This window comes from Castanea sativa, chromosome 10 (genome assembly GCF_040712315.1).
Source record: "Castanea sativa cultivar Marrone di Chiusa Pesio chromosome 10, ASM4071231v1".
Lineage (NCBI taxonomy): Eukaryota > Viridiplantae > Streptophyta > Magnoliopsida > Fagales > Fagaceae > Castanea > Castanea sativa.
In genome coordinates, this window is record NC_134022.1 from 7,192,536 (window position 1) to 7,217,895 (window position 25,360).

At 35.1% G+C, this 25,360-nt stretch overlaps 3 protein-coding genes across 3 annotated transcripts; 2 read left to right on the top strand and 1 right to left on the bottom strand.

Moving 5' to 3' along the window:
* Nucleotides 1–1,959: 1,959 nt before the first annotated feature.
* On the top strand, nt 1,960–7,660 carry LOC142613987 (vacuolar protein sorting-associated protein 55 homolog). The gene is made up of 5 exons (XM_075786515.1): nt 1,960–2,115; nt 5,668–5,800; nt 5,913–5,952; nt 6,983–7,067; nt 7,185–7,660. Exons 2-5 carry the CDS (start codon nt 5,702–5,704, stop codon nt 7,375–7,377), a joined length of 417 nt encoding a protein of 138 aa, XP_075642630.1. The 5' UTR covers nt 1,960–2,115; nt 5,668–5,701; the 3' UTR covers nt 7,378–7,660.
* A 7,692-nt stretch (nt 7,661–15,352) lies between these two features.
* Nucleotides 15,353–15,971, bottom strand: LOC142612714 (uncharacterized). Its single transcript, XM_075784852.1, has one exon. It carries the CDS (start codon nt 15,906–15,908, stop codon nt 15,576–15,578), a length of 333 nt encoding a protein of 110 aa, XP_075640967.1. The 5' UTR covers nt 15,909–15,971; the 3' UTR covers nt 15,353–15,575.
* A 2,442-nt stretch (nt 15,972–18,413) lies between these two features.
* Nucleotides 18,414–23,839, top strand: LOC142611689 (phosphoacetylglucosamine mutase). The gene is made up of 9 exons (XM_075783791.1): nt 18,414–18,613; nt 18,732–18,997; nt 19,705–19,824; nt 19,930–20,072; nt 20,168–20,416; nt 21,167–21,585; nt 21,668–21,843; nt 22,976–23,072; nt 23,420–23,839. The coding sequence occupies exons 1-9, from the start codon at nt 18,553–18,555 to the stop codon at nt 23,572–23,574; spliced, it is 1,686 nt and encodes a 561-aa protein (XP_075639906.1). The 5' UTR covers nt 18,414–18,552; the 3' UTR covers nt 23,575–23,839.
* The last annotated feature ends 1,521 nt before the right edge of the window (nt 23,840–25,360 follow it).

Genomic DNA, 25,360 nt, shown 5'->3' on the forward strand with positions numbered 1-25,360 from the left:
TGAAGTCCTAAAATGAGGGTAGAAATAGTTGTGGTGTGGTGTAAAGTAGGGGAGGAGTGGTAATCATGGCTCATTGGGTCCCAACTCCCAAGTGAAATTAAGATTTATTGGGACAATAATGCATTATCTTGGATTCACTATCACAAATGTTCTGGTCTGGACAATAAAGTCCTAAAATGAGGGTAGAAATAGTTGTGGTCTGGTCAATAATGCATATTTTGTGAAAATCAAGATTTATGGAGCTCTGGTGCCGACACAGCACTCAAGCAAAGCTGTCTATTTTTACACTGGAAGAAAACCCCCACCTAAAATCCAGAATCAGATTCAGCCAACCTACTGTTCCTTCAGCTTTGGACTCTCGTGTTGTGTTGTGTTTTGTATCTCCCAAATGGTCCGCTAATCCATTTAATAATTTGACTGACCGCTAAGCCCAAATCAAAATGTGCTCCAAATTGTCCTAAATTAAATCCTTTTTTTTTTTGCTGAGACCTGAGCTAAATCCTTAGTTACTAAGGTTCCAACTATCCTAATAATCCCATGCAGTCTGTAATTATTATCCCTTTGTGTTACCATCCATCAATCTTCCTTAAAACAGCAAAGTTAGGGTCTAGTTTTTTTTTTTTTTTTTTTTCATGATTTATAATAAGAGAAATTATGATCATATCAAAATCACTTTCATTTAAACATGGTAAACTTGGACTTCAACATAGGTTATATGACTCGTCAAAATTGAATATAGGTTATAAGTTATTATGCAACTTGTTTAGTTCGGTACGTTTCTTACCCATACTTGGTTGGATAAAACTAGAACCAACCTGACCCAACCTATTTGTCTACTTCCATATGGCCTACTAATGACATTGACTTTATTATGTATGAATCACAACACACTATATCAATAGTTATGAAAAATTTTGTATGCATAGACTCATTGTTCCTAAAATAGTAAAAACATAAACAATAAGTAAATTGACTTTTTTTTTTGGCATACAAACGAAGTGGATTATGATTTTTTATTTTTTCGCAAGCATAAAAAGGTAGCGAGAGTACATAATATTTTTTTTTTTTGAAGAGAAGAGTACGTAATTAAAGTAGTTAGAGTATCATGTCTCAATTAGCACTTAGTGTATTTCCAACAAAAATGTCCAATTATCAAATTATTTAAAAAAATACATAATATATATATATATATATATATATATATATATATATATATATATTAATAGGTAAAGCTTAAAGAAAGTTCAATTAGAACTTGAAATTAGAATCTAATTTTGCGCTATGTGTCTAAATTTATGTAGAGACCACACCATAATTATCCATTTAAGTTTTTTAATTTTCGTACCAATTGAGTTATTGATGAGTGCAAAATACTAAGAATTTAATATAAATGAATTATAAAATTCAAATTAAAAAAAAAAAAACCAATCACAATTCTCAATAAAAATCACTACATAACAAAGATCACCACACGTTCTATCTTATTAAAAATTAAAAAAAAAGATCATAAATAGTATTAAATTTAGATAAAAATTTTAATATGTGACTAATTATGTTTACTTTTTCTTAAAAATAATTTGACTAATTATTTTTATTTTTTATGATAAAAATTATGTTTAATTTTAAATGTATTTATACATATGCATATGTTACATGTTATTTTTTTTAAAATAATTTTACTAATTATTTATATTTTTATAATAAAAATTGTGTTTAATTTTAAATGTATTCATGCATTTGTACGGGCATTATAAGGGAGTAGTATAATAAATAATAAATAGATTAGTAGTATTTCAGCAAAAAAAAGAAAAAAAAAAAAAGAAAAAAAGATTAGTAGTGTGAAAGTGAGGTTGAATCCAATAATCAAACGTGGATTAGCATTAGGATCCTTTGATCATGATAGACCTCACATCCACCACTAAAAAATTGCCTCTTATATTTATACACACATAATTACATGTTCTCTTGAATGATATCGTTGAATTTAGTTGTATCCGAAAAGGGCCAACACACAGACACAGGGCTGTCTGTCTGGTACATTCCAGCGCCTATGCTATAGAATCGAATTTCGAAACACATTCGCTTCTGCTGCTTCTTCTTCTTCTTCTACTTCTGGTACGCTCTCATTTCATTTCTCTGCATCTTTATATCAATAATACTAACCCAATTGCTAGAGATCCATTGACCAGACCTTAATCTCTTCCTAATTCTCTTAATACTTCTTCTTTTTTTCTGATTCTATGTTTATGTTATGATTCAAAGATTGTAACTCTTTAGTTTAATTTCCATTATAGTTCAGATTATACTACTGTTTGTGTTGGATTATTAGCAGAGAATAAAGGGTCATTTTTCACTATGATTTTCCCCTGATTGCGTAATAATGTATTGTGATTTACCATAAAATTTTGTTGGTAACTTATATGATATGGTATGATTCATAGTGTTGTCTATTCAAAATTGCGTTTTTTATTAGGTGGGTTTTTGAGTATAGTCTTAGATTTTTGAGTTTTCTGAAGTTTGATCATGAATGGTGTGGTTGAATTACTTGATTGGTGATTAATGTGTGGTTAAAAAAAAAAAAAGTAATTTCATTCCATAGACAATTCACTCTTACTAGAGGTGATTGTAGAGTCTTTCACTTAGTAGGTGTGTGAAAATTTGTGTTGCTAATTTCAGAGTTATTGATTCGGTAATGCAAATTGTGTTGCTCCTATTGGAGAAGAATACTGTTCAACCTTAAACAGAGTCCTCTGCTCCATCTGGGGATTACCTTTCTCTGTTCTTTAAGCCAAAAGCAATCTATAACCCCATGGTAGTTGGTGAAGTTAGTGGATACTGTGAAAAAAAAAAGTGTAGTCTCAGCTCTTAGAGCTGAAAAATGAGTCGTGAGTTGGATATTGTTTTCTTCTGTTGCATATTTGTTAGTTGAGTTGATTGTGTCGGAATTGTCTGTTTAGCCTTGTCTTTGAATTTTTTTTTTTTTGAATGAAATCTTACTGATTTATCAAAAAAGAAAAGTTTTTTTTTTTTTTTTCCCTTTGGAATGGAGTTTTTTTCATGTTGTTTAAGAGATGGGCATTGGATGCATATGCCAGATGTTGATAGTTTGGAAGGGTAACCGTCTTTTGGGTCTGATTACCTTGCCTATACCCTTGGGTGGAAGCAATTATAAGAGAAGTGATTAGGCATAATATAGTTTTGACAATAGGTCAAAAAATGAAGGGAATTCACTAGCACAGGGGAAAATGCATAACATGAGGTGATGACTTCCATGATATGGCACTTATGGTTATTTTGGATGGAGGGGGAAGGGAGGGAGAGTAAAGGGTATCCCTTTACCCCCCCTCCCTCCCTCCCTCCTCCAGATAACCTTTACTCTCCCTCCCTCCCCCCTCCATCCAAACTGGCCCTTAGAGATTTCAATACAAGCTTGTTTGTTTCACCTAATGTCCATGTGAAATTTTCCTTTTAGTTCCTCTGTCTTCACTAGCTCCCTATACTCACAATTCTCTTGTTTTATGGCCATAGTAAGGCAAAAATATATCCTTTAAATTAACCTTTTTCCTTGGAGAAAAATATGTATGGATGCCTATGCTTCATCTTTCTGCTATATTTTTTCTATTTTGACTTTCGAATGCAATGGGATTTTTTTTTTGGGGAGGTATGGGAGGTGAGTCCTAGTCACATTTGGTAAGACGGGATAAAGTGTGTGCGCCTCTGGCCAATGGTGGTTTATGAATAAGGAAACTCACAACTTTCAATAGAACTTTATTAGGGAAATGGTTATGGCATTTTGGGGCTGAGGAGACATGGCTTTGGAGGAGGTTAGTAGCCATGAAGTTTGGGGAAGAGTGGGGGGGGGGGGGGGGGAGGTGCGGTGGGGGGGATGGACTTCTAAGTTGGGTAGGGGTGTGCATGGTTGTGGTTTAGGGAGTGGCATCCGAATGGGTTGGGAAGTATTTAGCAAAAATACTCAATTTGAGATTGGGGTGGGAAATAGAGTAAAATTCTAGCAAGGTTGTGTGGGGATCAACCTCTTCAACTGACTTTCCTGGTTTTGTATGAGATTACCATTAATAGGGAGGCCTCAATAGAACTTTCCTTGGCAAGGCAGGGGGTGGGAGAGAGGAAGAGTTGGGATGTACGTTTCACTCGGGATCTAAATGATTGGGAGTTGGATTTAGTGGTGGATTTCCTTCGGAATCCAATACTCCAACTAAAAATGGGGATCACATGAGGTGGAGGTTGAAAAAAAATGGGGATTTTGATATCCAATCGCTTTATATCAATTGCGAGCCCTCTCTTTGTGTCTTTCCCTGGAAAGACGTTAAGAAAGTTAAGGCCCCTCAGCGAGTCTCTTTTTTTGTTTGGACCATAGCTTGGGATAAGATACTCAGGGGTGATAATTTGAGAATTAGGGGTTTCACTTTTCTTGACTAGTGTGTTATGTGTCATTGTTGTGGGGGAGTCCGTGGATCATTTGTTGCTTCATTGTGCGAAGACTCATTGGTTGTAGTGTTTTGCTTTTCAATCCTTTGGGGGTTTTGTGGGTCTTACCAAGAATGGTACTAGATTTTCTTTTTGGTTGGTGGAATTGGTTGGAGAAGCATATTCTTCAGACATTTGGAATTTAGTTCCATTGTGTTTGATGTAGTATATATGGAGGGAGCGTAATAGGCAGACATCTGAGGATGTAGATAGTTCAGAAGACCATCTACTTGCTTCTTTTAGTGGTTCTCTTTTTAATTGGTCTTGGGCATGTCTAGTAACTCCTCCCTCTGTTCATTACTTCTCTTCTCTCTTGTAATTAAGTTTTTTTCCTTGCTTTTATCTTTTTCTTCCTTGTACTTTTTGACTTCTTTGTGCTCTTTTGCGTAAAGAAGCTTTATTATATAGATTTTTCCTACTTATTAAAAAAAAACATTTCATAAGGCCTTGTAAGATTTACTTTTATGTATTTAAATCCAAAATAGGGTATGCATTTATGTTATCAAATTTTAGTTTTTTGCATCAACGAACATGGCAGTTTTGCAATATTGTTCTTTTTTTTCCCATCTATATTTATCTTCCATAACTCCAAAAGATATGCTGAACTTCATTCAGGCTCACGTCTTGCTTTGCTTATGATGTCAATATGCGTTTAGCCTTTAATAATGCTAATATTACAGAATGTTCATGTTCTAATTGCTCATACTCAGTAATCAACACAGCTATCTGAAACAAATACCAAGCATGATTATGTGATGTTTGGTGACAAATTTTATGGCTGCTTGATCTAAGGCACCCATCCCCACCTCTCTCTCTCTCTCTCTCTCTCTCTCTCTCAAGTGAACGTCTTTATATGCATTTGCACTTAAAAAACTTTGAGATTGATTTTCAAGAAAATTTTACTATATATATAGTAAGTATCCAGGTCAACCTACTGCAACTAAAATTCCTTTCTTTGGGCTTACATCCACATTGCTAAAAATATGACCTGAAACGTGGCATGCATTTGTTCTTCCGAACAAAATAGGTTAATAATTTGCTAAATAAATGGCTTCCTAAAATTTTCTTTCCTTGTAGTATGACTTTATTTATCGTGCATCCCTTGCGTCTGCCTAGTTATTTCAAATATTTATTTCTTTAGTTTCCATATATCTGCTTTAATAGCATCTTCTGTTTCAGTTGTTCTCTTCTATGAGGTAAGGCAAGTTTGATTATGGCAGACATACCAGGTTATGTGCGTGCCTGCTTCCAATCCGGCAAACTTGCTTTCTTGGCAATTTTGGTCTCTGGAGGGATTGTACTGCAAATATTGGTCGGTGATGCTCTTTACTTTTGGTCATATTTTGAATTATAAATACAAACTGATGAAAAAACAGTTATTGTGCCAAAACCTAATCACTATCTTAGTATATGTGATACTGCAGGCATGTGCTTTGTACGACAATTGGTGGCCCATGCTAAATGGTGAGTTTTTGGTCTTGGGTGTTAGCATTGGTTTGTTATCAAGGGGCTTTCTAATCTCTATAGCTTGTAACTTCAAATTTTAAATTGTTATATTTGGTTTTAATCAATGTGATAAATATATCAGGACCTTGTAAGTTGTAAGTAAAATATTAAATTTGTGGGTTGTGCATCTTTTGTGCTTTAATAATTTTTTTCTTCAAAGATGAGAGAGAGAGGTTCTAACTTATCAAATTCTTTAAAGGGCTGACATGTCACGCCTATTCTCCAAACTGCTAAGGTTGATCTTGTTACATAAAATTGTTAAAAAATAACTTGAAAATGAAAGTCATAATATACTGTTAAGTGAACAAATTACCCTATATTAAAGGGTTTTAAGTGATATGTTTACCAGGATGATCTCTCCCTACATGACTAGTTGCAACTGCAGGAACGGATATATGTTGGATACTTATGCTATTGCATGTTATTGATTATCGGTACTCTCACTAAAGAAGTTTATGTTCACATTTTAGTTTTAAAAATGAACATATTTGGAGTTCTTTGCTGCCTTTATTGGATGAATGTATTGAATTTTCAAACATATTATAGATGCAGCTTTTCACATGCTAAGATTATGTTCAAGAATTTATATTTGGAGGGTTAAGGCTTTCACCTGAATTCCTAGAGCATAATAAATTGGAGGTGTTCAATTTTAAATCAATACTTGGTCCTTGCGATGTAGGTTATACTTTCTAATCTCAAATAAGGTACTATATTGTATAAGCACAACTGTTAGTGTATTCATATTTTTCATTGTTGCCCATAACTAGCATATGCATGGTAATATTCTTTTTTTTTTTTCATAATAAGTGATATGATCTTTGCTATGGAGTGTTTTAGGCAAAGATTTTTGGTCATTTTGTTCTTTAATTGGACAAAGTTGCTAATAGTGGAATGTTGACATAGAATGAGGGGGCTTGAGATTTCTCCCATATAAATTTTCGTCCTGTTGGCTTATTTGTTTGAAAATATGCAAATTATTCTCTTGCAGTATTGATGTATGTGCTCCTTCCCATGCCTTTGCTGTTTTTTGCGGGATCTGATAGTTCTTCTGTATTGTCTGAATCTGAGAGCCCGTAAGTCTTTTCTAAAACTAATCAGCAATGATATTTTTTCAATTTTCTTTAATATGAGCTGAACCATTGAAATAAGCATTCAACTTGTCCTTACATCCTTTTTGATGATGAAAACAGCTGGGTGAATGCGACTAAGTTCTTGACTGGAGCTTCAGCTGTTGGAAGCATTGCCATACCAGCTATATTAAAGCATGCCGGTGTTATTTGTTGGGGAGCCCTAGTAATGGAGCTCTCATCCTTTTTCGTACTTGTATTTTCCATAATGTGCTACATTAAGGCGGGTGGTGACAATGATTACAATGTGCTCTGAGAGGGCCCTGCTGTATTTGTGTAAAGAAGTATCGGTTTAAGTTACACATTCGAGGCTTCTGTTTCCTGATTACTTGAGCTTGAGCTTCTTCAGTTGCGTTAGAATGAGTGTTTTCTTTTTTTGGATGAAGGTTGATATTTTTTTGCCCATGTGGTGAGTGCCTCTATTGCAATAGATGTCTCAAATGATCTCTGATTTTAAAATTGAGACAAGAAGGCAACCCTTTGCTACCAGATTGTATTTTCCCATAGCAAAAAAATTTACTTAAAAATGGTTGGGCTAAGTTGTGATGAACTGTCTTTTTTTTTTTTTTTTTTCCTTTCTTTATACCCAGAGAAAAACATCTAGATCTTGAAGCAGTGGGCATTGCTCAAACACCCTGCCTCCTTATTAGAGCATGAAGTTATTTGGATTTTTTTTTCTTCAAAATAACCAAATTCTTCAAACAATTTCATTAGTTAGCAAGGTTTTGAAACTATTTAGCAACCTAACAAATTGAGTCTGTTAGACTCGATTTTGCTCTTTGAAATTGAGCGGGCTGGTGTCGAGTTTCAATTGGAAATCGAGTTTCTCACACTCGAATTTCATACTCAAGAGTGAAACACCCGAGTTCTATAGCAAAAACCCCAAATCTCCCTGTGAGGCTATGAAATCCAAAGACCCAAACAAGACAAGAAAAACAACGAAGATCAAACATAGAGATGGAGGGCGTGGGTTTGTTGTTTTTGCTGAAGATCAAACGAATTAGAGGAAAAACATCTCATGGAGGGCGTGGGTTTGTTCTTCGCCACTGAAACCTCAACCCACCCAAACCAAAACTGCAAGCTCTAGCGAAGAGGACAAGGAAGCGTAGATGAACCACCACGCCGTTCCGAACACAATATCGCCAAGGCCCGCCGAGTTTGACTCTGAGTTTCGAGTCAATATCTGACCCGCAATCACGACATTAATCATGTGGGTTTGTTGATTTTGTTATGGGTCTCTCTGGGTTTGCTTGGATTTGTTGGAGAAGATGAGTTTTGATTGTTGGAGGAGAAGAAGAGTTTCAATTTAAAGGAAATTGATTTCTATGGACTCGATTTCAATGACAGAAAACGAATCTAACAGACTCGATTTCAAAGAGCAAAATCGAGTCTAACAGACTTGATTTGTCAGATTCCTAAATAGTTTCAAAATCTTGCTAACTAATGAAATTGGTTGAAAGATTTGGTTATTTTGAAAAAAAAATCCAAGTTATTAGGTTAAAGGATACTCCCAGTTGTATAAAGTCGGTAATTTCTACAACATTATGGTAATTTACTGAGTATTTATTGTTTTTAAAACATTTCATGCTCCCAAAAAGCTGAAAATATGTTTTGTCTTATTGGGTTTGGCTTTAGTTGACATTCATTTTTTGTTGTACCAAACAACACAAAATGCAAAAACACTTTTTTTATTGAAGCAAATGGATCCTTAGGTTCCATTTTTTTTTGTAAAATAATATAATGTAAATTGTTTTCAACTAAAAATATTTTTGGAGAAAATGTTTTCTTTTTCGATGTTTGGTTACATCCTTAAAAAAGCTTCCAAAAAAATCTCTTTAGGTATTTAAAACATAAAAATAAAATATTTTCCTATTTCACAACCCAACCCACCACCATGCACAACCTACCAAATTGGTGCAAACTCGATCGGATCTGCCCAAAAAAACAACTGGATCGGCTCAAACTGACCATGGTGCGAATTGTCTCTTTACACACATTTTCTGGTTGATTGGTAAATGTTTTTAGGATTGACCAATATTTTACAATGAAACAAATACTAAAAAATACTTTCTAAAAAATATTTTACAGTAAAAAATAAAACAAGGCTAGTAAATGTTTATTTTCATCCTTAACATATGCACACCTCAAAATAAGAACAATTCAAGAACAAGAAATTTTATTGGAAATATTAAAAAAAAAGTATCTTACAATTAAGATTTTATTTCCTAAATCTAATTCCTTTAGATTTATAATATTTAATCTAAACCCATAAAATAGATTTATTTAAAATGAAGAAGAGCCTTATTACACAATGCAAGGCCCTCTGCCAAGGGCCCAACCCAATTTTAACCCAATTCTCGTCGCCTTGTGGCATGTGATTAATTTCAACTCGCAAGGCGAGCTCTTCTTTTAAGTGAAAAATATCAATCTCATAGCATAGTATGGATACGAAACTAAAAAGGCCATACATTCATATCAAGTTGCAACATTTCTCTTCTCAAAAAAAAAAAAAAAGTTGCAACATTTCTTGTTTGAAGTGCCACCCTCACTATCGAAACAATAATATTAAAATTTGAAATAACTTTGGTCTAGTGCCTCTTTGGCACTATTATGAAAAGGAAAAAATTTTGTATGCGCCAAGCGCATGAGCCTTCCCCCTCACAAACAAGTAGGTCCCACATTTGTGGGGCCCACCTGTCAGTGAGAGAGATGTCTCGTGCACCTGACGCATGAGAAACTCTCTCTATGAAAAGTAGAGTTATAACTAGAGGTTTCAGTAACAAGAGGAATTTGAACATAAACGGCTAGGTTGAAAACACTAGGGCTATTGGTTAGTAGTATAGCTTTAGTAAGTTAAAAAACATTATTATTGTTTAGAAATTATAGTGAATAATGCTTTAAAATTCAGAATTTATAAAGTATAAAAGTTTCAAATTCAATTTAAACCTTAAAACTGAAAACAAAGACCCCTTAAAATACTAAGACTTTTGGCTAGTAGTATAGCTTTAGCAATATAGAGTTATAACTAAAAAAAACATTATAATTGTTTAGAAATTATAGTGAATAGTGCTTTAAAAGTCTGGATTTATAAAATATGAACGGTGAATTGTAAAGTCTTTTTCTAAAAGTTCCAAATTCAACTTTAAAACAAAGACCCCCCTAAAACTCTTTGGTGATTTGACAATTTCAGTTAAAAGAGGTTTAACCCCCTTTAAGCACTTTTTGACCATTCCAAAAACAAAACCAAATAGACCTGAATTAAGTTGCTTAACCTCTTGTCGGGGGCGGAAAAGTTCTTCCTTCTGACAAATGAGATTTGTGTCAGATTGAGGGCCTAAATCGAAACTCGACAATGGGCTTTAAAGCACAGCCCAATGGCTATCAATGAAGATTTGAAGAATTTACCTTATTTCATGCCTTGGGCTTAGGTAGAGATTGACAAGGATTATGGGATGGCCCAAAAACACTCCCTACAACAAAACAGAATAAACCTCCAGCCGTTAGCTATTTTACAGATTAAGGAAAGTATCAACATCTTCAAACTTATCATCCATTGGCTTTGGAGAAGAGTCTTTTAATACAATAATATGAGGGAAAAACTCTATAGTAACAGTTACATCATAACCTTCAATAGTAAATGAATAAACAAATATTATGGGCTCCATTATAACAAATAACGAGGAAAACTTAGTGTGAGATGAATGGGAAGAGAGAGATTTCAGCTAGCGCAGCAAGATCATTATTGTGTCAAGGTACGCTTATGGATATAGTATATGTAGTGAATAATGAGAGGCATTTCAGGTAGTATGAGTAGTGTGAGAGAGAGTGTTTTGTGAAGTTGCTGGGAATTTCTGTTGGGGACGGATAAAAGCTTATAAGTAGAGGTGTGAGAGGTATTTGTGAGTTATAGGCTGAAGAGCAATTTTTGAGTTTGAAACTAAGAACTCAGAGACTCAGAAACTCACTAAGAGAATTAGAGAGCGGAGAATAGAGAAGTTTATGAGAGAGTTATTCTCTATTGGTGTGTGTTGGAGCGTTGATGGAGAGCTTCTAATTATAGTTGAGTTTTAGGGGGTGATTAGCAAATAATCTTTGCTAAATCAGCCTCAATTTTCAGAAAATCCTTAGAGAATCGTTCTTAGGATTTTGACCAAGAGTAGTAAGCTCAGCTTTTAGAATGTTCTTGTTGTTTTAGGTAATATCAGCTGGGGTTTTGACTTGGTATTAAATACTGATTTATCCTCAGCTAATGGGATTAAGGCATGTACTAGGATAATGATCTTGGTTTTGCTGCTACTAGAATCAAAGCTCCCTATGGTAGATTGTATCACTCCAAACTAGGTGTCAATCTTGGAGTCCTTTCCTGGGAACTCTGCTAGAGATCCTTTTGGTACCTTCCAAACCACATTTCCCTAAATTTTCTCATTTGGGTTCACATGCTTGGTCCATGAACCAGAAAGTATACATTTTTTGCAAGATAATTAGCTGCTTTCAAGTTGTTGCAAGAGTTTTCATGGTTTGGTTATGGCTGCACTTAGCCCTTGACCGAGTAGGTTGGAGAAGAAAGGGAGATAGCTGGTTGAAACTTCCCAGCTTTATGTCATGTCATCTCAGTTTTGTGTCACATGAGAAATAATGGTAATCAGCTTGGTAAGGAAGGGTTTAACCCCTGCTGGACACGTGTCATTTTCTGATCTAATTGGACAAGCTGGAACTGATGGCAATAGGCCCCAGTTGCCAGGTTGTGCTAAAACTTGACTGGTCAGCTCACGTGAGCTTCAGCTGCTGGGATCTGTATGTGAGCTGGGTTGGTTTACCAGGGCCTTGTAATTGAGCTTCTTTGGGCTTGGTTATCCCTACAAAATGAAGAGTTTTGCTATGTGTGATATACATTGACTTTTATAAATTTTATAAGAAAAGTATTTTTGAGGGATGAGTAATTATATTTCCCATGAGTTAGGGACTTTAGCATATGTAAAATAGGTGCCAAAATAATATTGGGCTTCATGCGTAATTGTCAAAATAATATTGGGCTTTGTAAAGTAGGTGTCAAAATAGTATTGGGCTTTTGTTAGTAGGTGTCAAAGTATTATTGGGCTCTTAGAAATAGTTGTCAAAATAATATTAGGCTTTTAGAAATAGTTGCCAAAATAATATTGGGCTTTATGGATAGTTGCCAAAATAGTATTGGGCTTTTAGAAATAGTTGCCAAAATAGTATTAGGTTTTTAGAAATAGCTGCCAAAATAACATTGGGCTTTTAGAAATAATTGCCAAAATAATATTGGGCTTTATGGATAGTTGCTAAAATAGTATTTGGGCTTTGTAAGATTTTGTAAAGATATTGTCGTGTAGCAACGAACTTAGCAAGGATGCCATGTAGCAATGGACTTTTAGAGATGTCGTGTAGCAACGAGCTTTAGAGGTGTTATGTAGCAACAATCTTTAGTGTACCAACGGGCTTTAGAGGTACTGTGCAGCAACGGTCTTTAATGTAGCAACGGGCTTTTAGAGGTGTCATGTAGCAACAGGCTTTAGTGTAGCAACGGACTTTTAGAGGTGCCGTGTAGCAACAAGCTTTAGAGGTGTCGTGTAGCAACGGACTTTTTAGAGTTGTCGTGTAGCAATGGGCTTTATAAGAGAACTTTGTTGGGCATTTTGGGTTTTGCCCACAAGGTAAATGATTTTAGGCTTTTTTGGTGGGGAGAGTATAATTTTGTGGCCCAATTTTGGTAGTAACGTGATAAGTATTTTTGTGAAAAACCCAAGTTGGGTAATTATGTAGGATATAATGAGTAGTATTTGTGAGAGGACCCAAGGTAATTTATGGGGCTTATATAGGAAATATACGTGGGAGCCCAAGTTGGGCAATAATATGGAGAATATTTGGATAATATGTGAGAAATATTTATATGGACTCAAAATGGTTTATGGGTCTGTGTGGGTACTTTATAGTGAATGGGTTAATGAGATTAGGGCCTGAAAATTTGTACCTCAACACCTCTAACCCATCCATAGGTCTTCCTCCTTGTGGTGCTAGCCTTCAATTGCTCACTTGCACAAACACAAAATTCTTTCACCTCTCTTAACTATCATGAGGAGGAGGAAGAATCATATAGGTTTTCTAAAGATTGACAATCATCCATGGATTTTGTCAAGGGAGGACATTGGCAAACAATTTGTACCCAAGAACTTGAAAGCCTTATTCCAATTGTCATGTCTCAAGAGGAAAATGACAATGGTTTTGTGATATGAAAGTCGATAAAACCACATTGATTTCATTCTTCTGATGCCCCGCATTATCCAAACTTATATTGATGTCATAAAAAAAGTAATATAACACAGGAGAATTTAAGGACAAGCAATCTCATGTTCAATTGTAAATCTGTAAGCAAAAGTACTGGTATGTCCAATTAGGTATCAACCATCAAAAGAATTGCAATACTTGCTATAATTTCATTACACATACAGGTTGAAGGTAGATCCAACACATCCAGACACTGTTTCCAGCAGCTCCTTTTATTTGGCAAACATCTATATGCTTGATGGGAATTTGTGATTGGAAACGGGTAGAGCAGTAAGAAAGAAAAAATGTTGACACAGAATCTTGACAACCACTTGAGATCAAGTGTCCATACAACTCCAAATTTCCTCTTCTTTTACTTAGTCCCCTTTGTGACTACAGAGCGTTTCTATAACATAACAAGCAACTCAAACAACATTCAGTAAAAAGAAAAAGGAGAAAGAAAGAGGGGGGGGGGGGGGGGACCAAATCTGATTAAACCAAGATTACAAACACACTAAGTAGGTTGCCTTAGCCCATTTATAAAAATCTGGATACAATCCTAACCTTAATTTTCTTTAAGCCAGACTAGAAGCTTATTTCAATCTCTCTCGGTTAGAAGTTTATTTTAGTCTAGTATTCAGCAAGTATTTCATGCAAATGTTGCAGCCCAAGAGTATAAGTTAAGTGTCTTCTAGAGCTTCGTTTGCTTGAAATATATACTGCTGGTGTCAAACTAATCAATTCAAGGGGTAGAATATAACAATCATGAGGTTTCTAGCACTTTAAATGGTTTCATTTTCTCTTCATGAAATATCAATTGAAGCTTCATTTCTGTAAGCCTCTATTAGAGTTTTTGACTATCTTTTCACACATGCCCAGCTGCTCAAAAACAGCAGGTGTATGATTTCCTAAGATTCTTCTTCTACTTTTCTTGGGAATAAGTTTCTTCTCAGTTCTCATTCTTATGTTCTTTTCCTAAGATTCTCATTGTTTTTGCTTTTGAAACATAAAATACTAGCTACCTTGAGCCTGAAGCACCCAATTCAAGTCAAATTAAAAATAAACTAACAAAAGAACCCCAAATCTCTATCCAATACCCAGCAACATATCCTACCAGGTCCTAAATCCAAATGACCCCTAAACCCTCTAAAGAAAACACTAGGCCTACACCAATTTATAGCTGAAGTTTTAAAGTATCATCAAGAAAGTTAAATTTGCTACCAAATCCATTCAAATTGTTCATCATTTTCATCCCGTCCTTAAATCTGAGAGAAACCACATATGGCACTACAAATTATACTACAATATCAGGACATATCAAGCTCCGATTACAGCCAAGCAGTAATGGGTTGTTACTTGTTATAACATATTTGTATTGGATTAATGTGAATAATATATATACTCACATGTGGAACAACATTGAGTGCCAAAATTAGACAATAATTCTATTCAAATCAACTGGGGGAAGCTTCAATCTTGACCAACCTACAAGATTTAGCAATTGTTGTGATTCTACTCTCAAAGTTTTCAATCTACAACCATACACAAGCATATACATGTGTACACATTATACATCTTCACATGTAAAAAGAATATATGTAAAAATATCCAGCTCAATAATCATTCAACTTATTTATGAAACAAGCTATATCATATTTATGAAACAAATAATGCAGACCACAAATTCCTAATCATGCATAAACTATTTCACATATCTATACAAAAAGAAGTCCAAAATCAATAGTTCAAATTCAAAACAGTTTCAATAATTGCATTATTCCAATGAAAAACACATGTACCCAAGCAACCCATAACTAAAACCTAGTAAATTGTTTACAACCAAAGTACATCGAATGCCTCAAAATATTGTTTTAGCCATTTAAAAAAAAAAAACCATTTTTCAAATTAAAATTCAGTGATTCCAAAAGTAAAAACAACATAAAACATAATCAATCACATGGATTACTACAAGCTAATTTCAAAAAATAAAGATACATTTTTTTTATAAAAGAAGACCCCATTTCTAACAAAATTATATTCAGAGTTCAGATTCAAATTTGACATAACTAAACCGAACAAACAAGCAAACTCAACAATGGGGTCTCTTTATATTTTGAGCTAGTTTACAAATGATAAAAAAAAAAAAGAGTCTCTCTTTCTCTCACTCACTCAAAAGACGACGCGGAACTGAGGGGCGTCGGAGGAACTGGCCGGGAGGATCTCCCAGCGGCAGGGCTCGAGGTCGTCGGAGACGGGGCAGTATCCGGCGAGAGTGACCTTGTCGGCGGAGGCAGTCACCGACCCAAACTCGAAAACCGTAACGTCGGCGAGCCGGCGAGGGACCTCCACGGCGCCGTTCATCCCGGGCACTTCGGCGGGGCTTTGGGTGGTGGTGGGCTTTTGTTTTGGTTTGGATTCGGATTCGGATACGGGTTTGGGTTGCTGTGGCTGTGGCTGTGGCTGTGGCTGTGGGCTGCCTTTGAACCAGGATAGCAAACCCATGTCTGGTTGGATTGAAAATTGGAATTGCTGTGTGTGTATGTGAGTGTCACTGAATGAGCTACTACTTTTTTAATAGGGTTTTTGAGCGGAGAAATCTATGATTGTGTTGGGTTTCTGTCAAATGACGGATATGTCCTCTACTTTTGACGGGTAGTTTTAGAATTTGCTTTTTTCTTTTTCAGCTCTATTTTATTGTTCTTTATCACCGTATTAAAATACTAATACCAATTGATTTACAGTGTGAACGGAGTTTGAATTCTATTTTTTATTTGATAGTAAGAGACTTTATTATAGGGGAAGATTAAAACCAACAGGGGTAGTTTTGACTTATCAATGTATAATTAACGGCATTTTAGTTGTTTACTCCATAAAAAAAAAAAAAAATGTTTATATCATATTGGTTGTGTTTTTTCTAGTGTCCTCTGTTTATAACTACAGTACACGACTATAAAGGTTAGACCTTTTTGTAGTTGTACTCTAGTTATGTAATGTATTATAAATTCGGCTATAAATGTCTCTTTTTTATTTCTCACCCCCCACAAAAATATAAACCTTAGTAATATCACAAGTCTATTCATAGAAATTATATATAATTTTTAATGATAAAGAATTGTAATAATAAGTCTATTTGTAATAGAAATTAGATATAAGTTTTAACAATAAAAGGTTAGATAATCTAATTTTTATAGTTTCATAATCAAAAGTCATTCTAACTAATTCACTCAAATAAAATAATTTTAACAATTATTATTCAATTATTAATTATTAGCATAGATTTATAAAAAGAAAAAAAATATTCAATTGTGATTTTACTAGAGTTTGGGTTCACATTATACTTGGTTAACTTTAAGTAACATTATACCTCAACATATATTTTTTTTTACAAAGATTTCCACCAAATGACTATGTAACAAGTAATGGTTTATAAAACTATCAACGTGAAATACTAAATAGGCCATGTGATTAGAAGTACATGTGGATTGTTTAATCAATCACAACATAGTGTACTAGTGGGTTGAAGGAACTTTCATACAACCTAGTTTGAAAGTAAACTTCTTCCTAAAATAAATAATGTGGAATAATAATCTCTCTACTATTAGATTTATTGCAAATTAATGGTTTTCAAAAAGTGTAACTTTTTTAGAATTATCTTATGTGTAACTTAAACTTAAACTCCTCTATTAAGTTTTTATCTTTTTTAAGAATCCTCTCTTAAGATATGGATTTATCAAGAAAACCTTACAAATTATAAAGAAATTAAAAAGTTATAGTAAAGACAATATTTCCAAAAAAAAAAAAAAATTTTGAAAGCTTTTGTGGTGATTAGAGTAGAGTCACATGCTATTAAAAAAAGGAAAAAATGAAAATGAAAATATCGCATATGAAAAATAAGTTTTTTTTAGAAGAGAAAAATAAGTAATTTAAAATAATTTTATTATAATTCTTTTGCTAAACAAATACTGTAGGGAAGTAGTCCTTAAAACCCAAGTAAGCATTGGGCCCTAGTTCGGAACGGGCCCAAAAAATACCATTCCAAGATATGGGGCCCACTACGGACACACATACCCCGAAGCATGGACTGAAATCATCGGAACAACCATAAGACCCCTAACTTCAGAATCCAATCTAACAAGACTTATGACTCTTAGTCCAATCATGAACAAACCACTAGAGTCGCCCAAGGTAAATGCCCATTAACTATACCACCAACTTCAACCCATGCCCCGAGCTGTCAATGACCCTTTCCAAGGTATTCGAGCAGCATCCAAGGTCTCTCTCTTTGAGTCTTCTTGATAAATTAAGAAGATACCACTTGACACAAATTGCATTTAATGCAACAAATAACTTATCAGAATAAGACAAGAAGTCTCAAAAGTCTTTATTCATCATATTCTTGGAAAAGAAGAGCCTAATGGGACAGAAAGTTGCCCAACTACATCAGGACAACAACTACTGTGGCACATGCTAGAGGAAAAAACGAAGAGAATCAAGTAAAGGATGAAGATAAAAAGAAAGGAGAAGAGAAGGAAGTATATAAGAAGAGAAAAATCAGAAGAAAAAGTATGTGAAAACACTGAGCGAGAAACGTAATAGTAAAAATCACATGAATAAAGCCTTTTGGCATATTTTTGTAAAAAAAAAAAAAAAAGAGTTATCTGATTCTTATTCAAATGTCCCATTGCGGATTGATTTGAATCCATAGTATAAATTAATTGTAATCTTAAGTGAGTAATTAAGTCACGGGTTAATTTCTTGCTTCTATAAATATTATTATAATTTTAAATTATAGATTTTTAAGAGATTTAATAATTACAAATGCACTATGAACATGTCAGAAATAACATTATTATTATTTTTATTGTCCTTTATCCATTATTAAATGGGAGTTGTAATTCCCATAAAAAAAAATGGGAGTTGTAATAATTAATAATAAAAAATATATGTTATTAAATGCAAAGTTGATATGTCAAGGAATAAATATAGAAGTAGGGAAATAGAAACTGAGCGTTTTAGGGAAGGAACAGTATGAAAAACAAACAGGCGGTTGCGTAGTACCAGTCTCCTCCGACAGACAGAATCATAGAATCCATCACCTGCTGGAACTGGTCGTCGTCTCTCTCTGACTCTGACTCCAACAGAAAGCATGAAGGAACAGCAACAGTCCCTCCTCCTCAGCTCCTCCGCTCGCTTCCCTCCTCCTCAAGGTCCCCATTTTCTTTTCTCTTCTGTTTCCTTTCCTCAAAAAATCAGAATTATAGAAAATTGAGAATTGAGACTGATATATATACATATATGAATCAATTATGGTGGGTTTGGGGACAGGGGTGAGGCTTTCATATGGTACGGCAGGTTTCAGGGCTGATGCGGGGTTGCTCCAATCGACGGTGTTCAGAGTGGGGATCTTGGCAGCTCTGAGGTCTCTCAAGTTGGACTCTTCGGTGATCGGGCTCATGATTACCGCCTCTCACAACAAAGAGTCTGATAATGGAGTCAAAATTGCTGACCCAAGTGGCGGAATGCTCTCTCAACATTGGGAACCATTCGCTGATGCACTCGCCAATGCCCCCTCTCCCCAACACCTCCTCCATGTATCTCTCTCTCTCTCTCTCATGTATTCTTCATATTTACTTAGAATGTGAAATGCCCATTTTTTTTTTTAATGGAAAAAGATATCTTTTTTTGGACAAAAAGAATGTCATTTTAGCTGTATAGTGTGTGTATTGTGAATGGGATAACATTGAAAATTTACAATTTTCTGTTTCATATTAGGTTCCATGTGTATTGAGCTAAATTGGGTCTTGAAAAGAATGTCAATTTTAGCTTTATAGTGTGTGTATTGTGAATGAGATAACATTTTTCCTGACAAGAGTTGAAAATATACATTTTGCTGTTTTTTTAACTAGATTTCATGTGTATTCAGCTGAATTGGGTCTTGGATTTTTTTTTGGGATAGTTTAATTGTTACAACAAGTGGGGGTGGGGGGATTTGAACCTAGTTCTCCTTAGACTAGGCAATGCCACTGAGCTACACAGGCTCTTGGCTTGAAAAGTTTTTGATGTGAAACCATGGGATGGGAGGGATTCAAAGATATTAATTTGGAAAATTTTTGTTCATAATAGTTGAATTGGGTTTCAAGGGTGAGAGTGAGGTTTTTTGATGATTAAATACTCAAAAGTGGGAATGTATGTCTTGCTGGGTTATTTATTTATTTATTTATTTAAATTTTTTTTAACTTGGAATGCCTGTATTGAAAAATGTACTATGCTTATGTTGTTGCATTGTTTTTGTGGACAGTTGATAATCGAATTTGTGGAGAAGGAAAACATTCCATTGGAAGGAGCAAGGCCGGCCCAGATATTGTTGGGGAGGGACACTAGGCCTAGTGGGGAATCTCTACTTGAAGCTGCAAAACAAGTGCGTAGCCTCTTTCCATTAATAACTATGAACTTTGCACTAATATTTTGGTACTTGTTTCATTTACTTAAGTTTGATTTGCTTCTGTTTTACGTTCGGTTAAAGGGAATCAGTTCAATTCTTGGAGCGGTTGCCATTGATATGGGAATTGTGACAACCCCACAACTACATTGGATGGTTCGTGCAAGAAATAAGGGTGTGAAAGCGTCTGAACTTGATTATTTTGAACAGCTATCGAGCTCATTCAGGTTAGTTTGAGATAAAGGTGAATATAATATGATAATTTGTTCGATATTATGTTCTTTCAAAAGGCCGTCGCTAAGGAGTTTATGTTACTTGGTAGGTGCTTGATGGATTTGATCCCTAGTGGCAGTACATTCAATGAGGTGGATTACAAATTGGTGGTGGATGGAGCTAACGGTGTGGGTGGAGAAAAGCTTGAAGTTTTAAAGAAAAGGCTGGATGGTTTGGCTATTGAGGTTCGTAATTCTGGGAAAGATGGAGGTGTACTCAATGAAGGAGTTGGTGCTGATTATGTGCAGAAAGAGAAGGTTGTTCCTCGTGGATTTAGTTCCCAGGATGTAGGGATAAGGTCAGGCATCTTTTCGTTGTTGAATAGGGAAGTAATTTGATTGCCAACTGTAAACACAGATTTTTTTATTTTTATTTTTAATTTTCACCCAAATATTACTTAGAGTTCCTGTATGGCTGAATCATGAAAATTTCCTGAGGAAGATTGAAAATATTTATTAACTTGACAAATAATTTCTGTATCTTGCACATAGATGTGAAGTAAAAGTACTATATTTGTGATATCCATGGAATAATTTCTGTGATTCTGGTGACTTATTGGATTTTTTTTTTTGGATAAATAACTTATTGGATTGTTATAGTCAGCATGTCTTTATATATATATATATATATATATATATATATTATGTTTTGTAATATATTTTTATACCTCGTTGGTTTGAATTATTGATATTCACTGTAACAGTATATTAGTGACAAGTTACTTGTTAAATAACTTGAATTGTGATCAAGAACATTGATAATGGCTCTCAACTGATACATTGGATAATTGGCTACTTGAGAAAAGTAATTTTGATGGTGTTTTGAGGCAATGTCCGTTGACTACAAAAATTATTCAGTTTGTTGAGAAAGGATTTGCATGCAAGCTTTTTTTTGGGGGGGGGGGGGGGTTGGTTGTTCTAAATTCTAAGTTGACTGAGGCCACTTATTAGACTTTAAGTTTTTTAAAGTGTGTTGTATCTTTGATGCTTAATAAATATTGACTAATGGGAAGTGGGGACTAATCACATGGGCAATTCTAGTATTTCAGGTGTGCTAGTTTGGATGGGGATGCTGATCGGCTTGTATATTTTTCTGTGCCATCAGAAAGTAGCAGTAAGATTGATCTTGTTGATGGGGACAAGATGTTATCTCTGTTTGCTGTTTTCATTAAAGAGCAACTAAGCATGCTCAACAAGGAAGGACATACAGATGTAAATAGTGATTATCAACCTCGACTTGGTGTCATACAGACAGCTTATGCAAATGGAGCATCAACAGATTACCTCAGAAGGTTGGGCTTAGAAGTTCTGTTTACTCCAACAGGAGTGAAATATCTACATGAAAAAGCTGCTGAGTATGATATTGGGATCTACTTTGAGGCAAATGGCCATGGAACCATCGTGTTTTCTGAATCCTTCTTATGTTGGTTAGAGTCCAGAAATAATGAGCTTTCTTCAGTAGTTAAAGGTTATATCCGATGTAGTCTTCATAATTCTAGAAGTGCTAACTTGATGGTCAAGTGATAACTTCACGAATTATTTTGTTTCAGGTTCAGAGCAGCAAAAGGCTGCTTTGAGATTATTGGCAGTCAGTAAGTTAATCAACCAAGCTGTTGGAGATGCTCTGAGTGGGTTACTCTTGGTGGAGGCCATTTTGCGACACATGGGATGGTCAATACACAGATGGACTGAGCTTTACCAAGATCTACCCAGTAGGCAGCTCAAGGTCAATTTCCTTTGTCACCTTCTTTAAATTCTATACTTTAGATGGAAGCCAGATGATCATTTTCTTTTTCTGCAGCATATATGAGCTCTTCATAGGTATGGGGGATTCTATTATTCTAGTGGAGCTTTAATTATTAAATTGGTTCAATTATTTCCAGATTAGGGGAGACATCTTTAATTAAGATTAATTTAAAAAGCGGCATTGTTCAAGATTAATTCTTCGAAAATGATTTGATGATTTCTCCAATTGAGGATATTTAAGATGTGTCCTAAACAGCTAAAGGGGTTAAAAATTAATGTTGATAATGCATGTCACTGTTACCCATGGTAAACCTTCTTGTGTGAAATTTTAAAGGTGAATTGGGTTTTTTTTTTTTTTAATAATAAGGTGAAATGGTATAAGCTAATGTCTATCAAAGCTATTCTACTATATGTTAGTTGAATTCTCCTTATGCATCTTCCATGGAAACATTTTGAAATTTTAATGTAAGATTGTAAATTTTTTTACAAGATCAACTCATCTACCACCTTCTGTAATAAAATCGGTTATTCATAGGCTTCTCCATGTGATGCATCAAGTAGTTACCTTATAAAGGAAACAAGGGATTAGAAAACAGGATAAGGTGCATTAACATAGTGTGTTCCAGCTGTCTATATTAAATCATGTAGACTTAATATAAGATGACCATAAGGCTGGTCTGCCATGCCTTACGCTCTAATTCCAGGACATCAAGAAACATAAGGTTTCTGACCAGATTTGTGTCAAAAGAGGAGGAAAATGCATTTTGGTAAATTATTTGCAGCACTGTGAGGACTAAATGAATGAAAGTTAGTGAAAGGGAGTCGTTTAAATTGGTAGAAAGTCGAAGAAATAGAAGGAAAACAAGAAATACTGGAATGGGCATTGATCTTGGATCTGTGACTGTGATATGGCACATTCCACGACGATAGATATGCCAAAATTGTGAAAGGCACGGTTGATTTTCCCTTCTTTTTGCTTTTGGAGGCAACTTGCCTGCTAGAGTTTATATATTCTTCAAGCTTACATCTTTACTTAAAGTGTAATCATTATATTTTTTTCTTACTTCTAATTCAGTAATTGATGTTTCTGCTGCTTTTTCCCATTCTGTCAGGTTAAAGTTGTAGACAGAACTGCGGTTGTAACAGCGAATGCAGAAACTGTGGCTGTGAGGCCCCCTGGCATACAAGAAGCCATTAATGCTGAGACTGGTAAGTGCACATTATCATGATTACCATCCATGTTCACAACTTGATAATTGATTTGGACCATCCAATTGTTGTGGTTCAACAACCATCTAAATGTCACTGAATGGAGAACAAGACATGATTACACAAAAATTCCCCTAAATGATGACAGTATGTGCCACAGATTAATTTTTTCTTCTTTTTTATGTCTTTGCATGGCTGGAGAACCTTGCATATGTATGGAATTTGGATTGGTTTGATTCTATTTCATGTAATTGTAACTTCTTAACTAACCAATTTTTTGAGGGAACATGCCATGAATGAATGATCACTGGACTTCTGCTCTTTTATTTTTTAAATTCATAATGCAGCCAAATACCCTCAAGGCCGATCTTTCATACGACCATCGGGTACTGAGGATGTCATACGAGTTTATGCAGAGGCATCAACACAGGAAGCAGCTGACAGCCTAGCCAACTCTGTGGCCAAACTTGTGGACCAGTTCCTAGGGTTTAGCAGCTCTTGAAGTCTTCGTTCTAACTAATGTTTTATTTGGAGACTTGTCATATAGAGTTGGTCCTTAGTTGACCAGCTTTATTTTGATTTAGTGTTACTGATTGTTGAATATGTAACTGATTACTTAGAACTACGAGTTGGTAGGATATATACTTTGATACTTGGCAGACACATAACGGGAAGAAGCATAGACAGCAAACATTGCAATAATTTGGAATGATAGTTAAGTATTAATTTTGTTTTGGATTTGAAAGGAATAATTTTTGTATTCTCAATACTAAGCATTTGAAATGAGTCAACTTTGCTTCAGATAATCCTTTATTGAGTCCCATGAAACTCTGTCCAACCAACCTTTCCACTACGATTTCAGGTGAAGGTCCCAACTTCTGCATCCATTGGGGTCGAGTGTGTTGAAGACCACACTTTTAACAGTCCATAGCATATTGGACTTAAATTTGCTCTCTTGATAATTTGCTTCTTTCTAATTGAGTAAAGGCATGTATGGTGAACTTCTAACGTAAGTGAAAACTGAAAAGCATGATGCTTCTCACATTTAAGCAGATCCCACTTGAATGAAACTTAAACATAATATTCCTATAGGGTCTGAGGACTGAGGGCTCCAAACATGTTGCCTGGTGGGCATGAGGAGATTTCTACCTTTCCCTCAAGTATCATAAAAGGCCATAAATGCTATGAGGCCTATGTTGGACTATTGGCTGCCATGGCGCCGCGCTACATGCTTCTCCAAGTGCCCCCTAAAAGGAACGTTGACCGCAAATTGAAGGTACATTGCTTAGGTCTAAAAAAGTCAAAGCAACTTTAGTAAGATTGTCCACAAGGACCACCACAGAGATGTTGTAAAGATTTTAGGATTTGGATCAATTTATTGAGAACAAGACACAGCGGCGGTTCCGGGAGACCACCGGGAATTTGTCTGAGGATATTCTTTAAGGAGTATAAATTACACAGCCCACTGTGCATTATTCACGATTCAACTCATTATCTAACATAATTTAATTTGTTTATCTTTTATAATGTATTGATTAATTAAATTATTAATTATTGTTGTTTAGTTGCTTCATTGTTTTTTTTTACTGACTACTAGTAGTCTAGCACATACCCCACTGTGCATTAGCACACACCCCATGTGTATTATCCATGGCTCAACCCACTGCCTAGTGCCTAACATAATTTAATTTTTTGTCTTTTATACTGTTTCTGCATGCCTTCAGCCTTTATTGCCTCTATCTGTCCATTTCCCCAATTCAAATATCTCACCCCATCACCCCATGGCCCCCATCCACTGCCCACTTAACAAACAAGAGTCACAAGAGCCAATCAACATTCCACAAAATATTAAATATATAAATTATTCACAACACACAAAATTCACAATACACAAAATGACAAACTCACAAACCAATAAAGTCAAAATGTCAAATAAAGTTATAAAGTAAAAGAAATTAGACATTTAGACATAGAGAAATAGAGAGATAAAGAGAATCTCATTTCAGTTCAAAGAGAAAGAAAGAGAGAGTTTCGCTCTCACTTAGTCACTCTCAGATTAGAGCACAACAATTGGCAAAGCCAAAGATGTAAGATTTAGATGAGATAGACTGTAGAGAAAAGGAGAGAAGTAAAGAACTGAAATACTTTGAGGCCTGAGAGGCAGCACTGCGGCAACATGTCGAGGCGAGGACTTGAGGGACGAGGGTCAAGGCAAGCCAACCAATCTCTGATCTCGCCGTCGCTGTCGCTCGAGTTTGAGGCCCAATGTGCTGTGTTGCTTGAGTTTG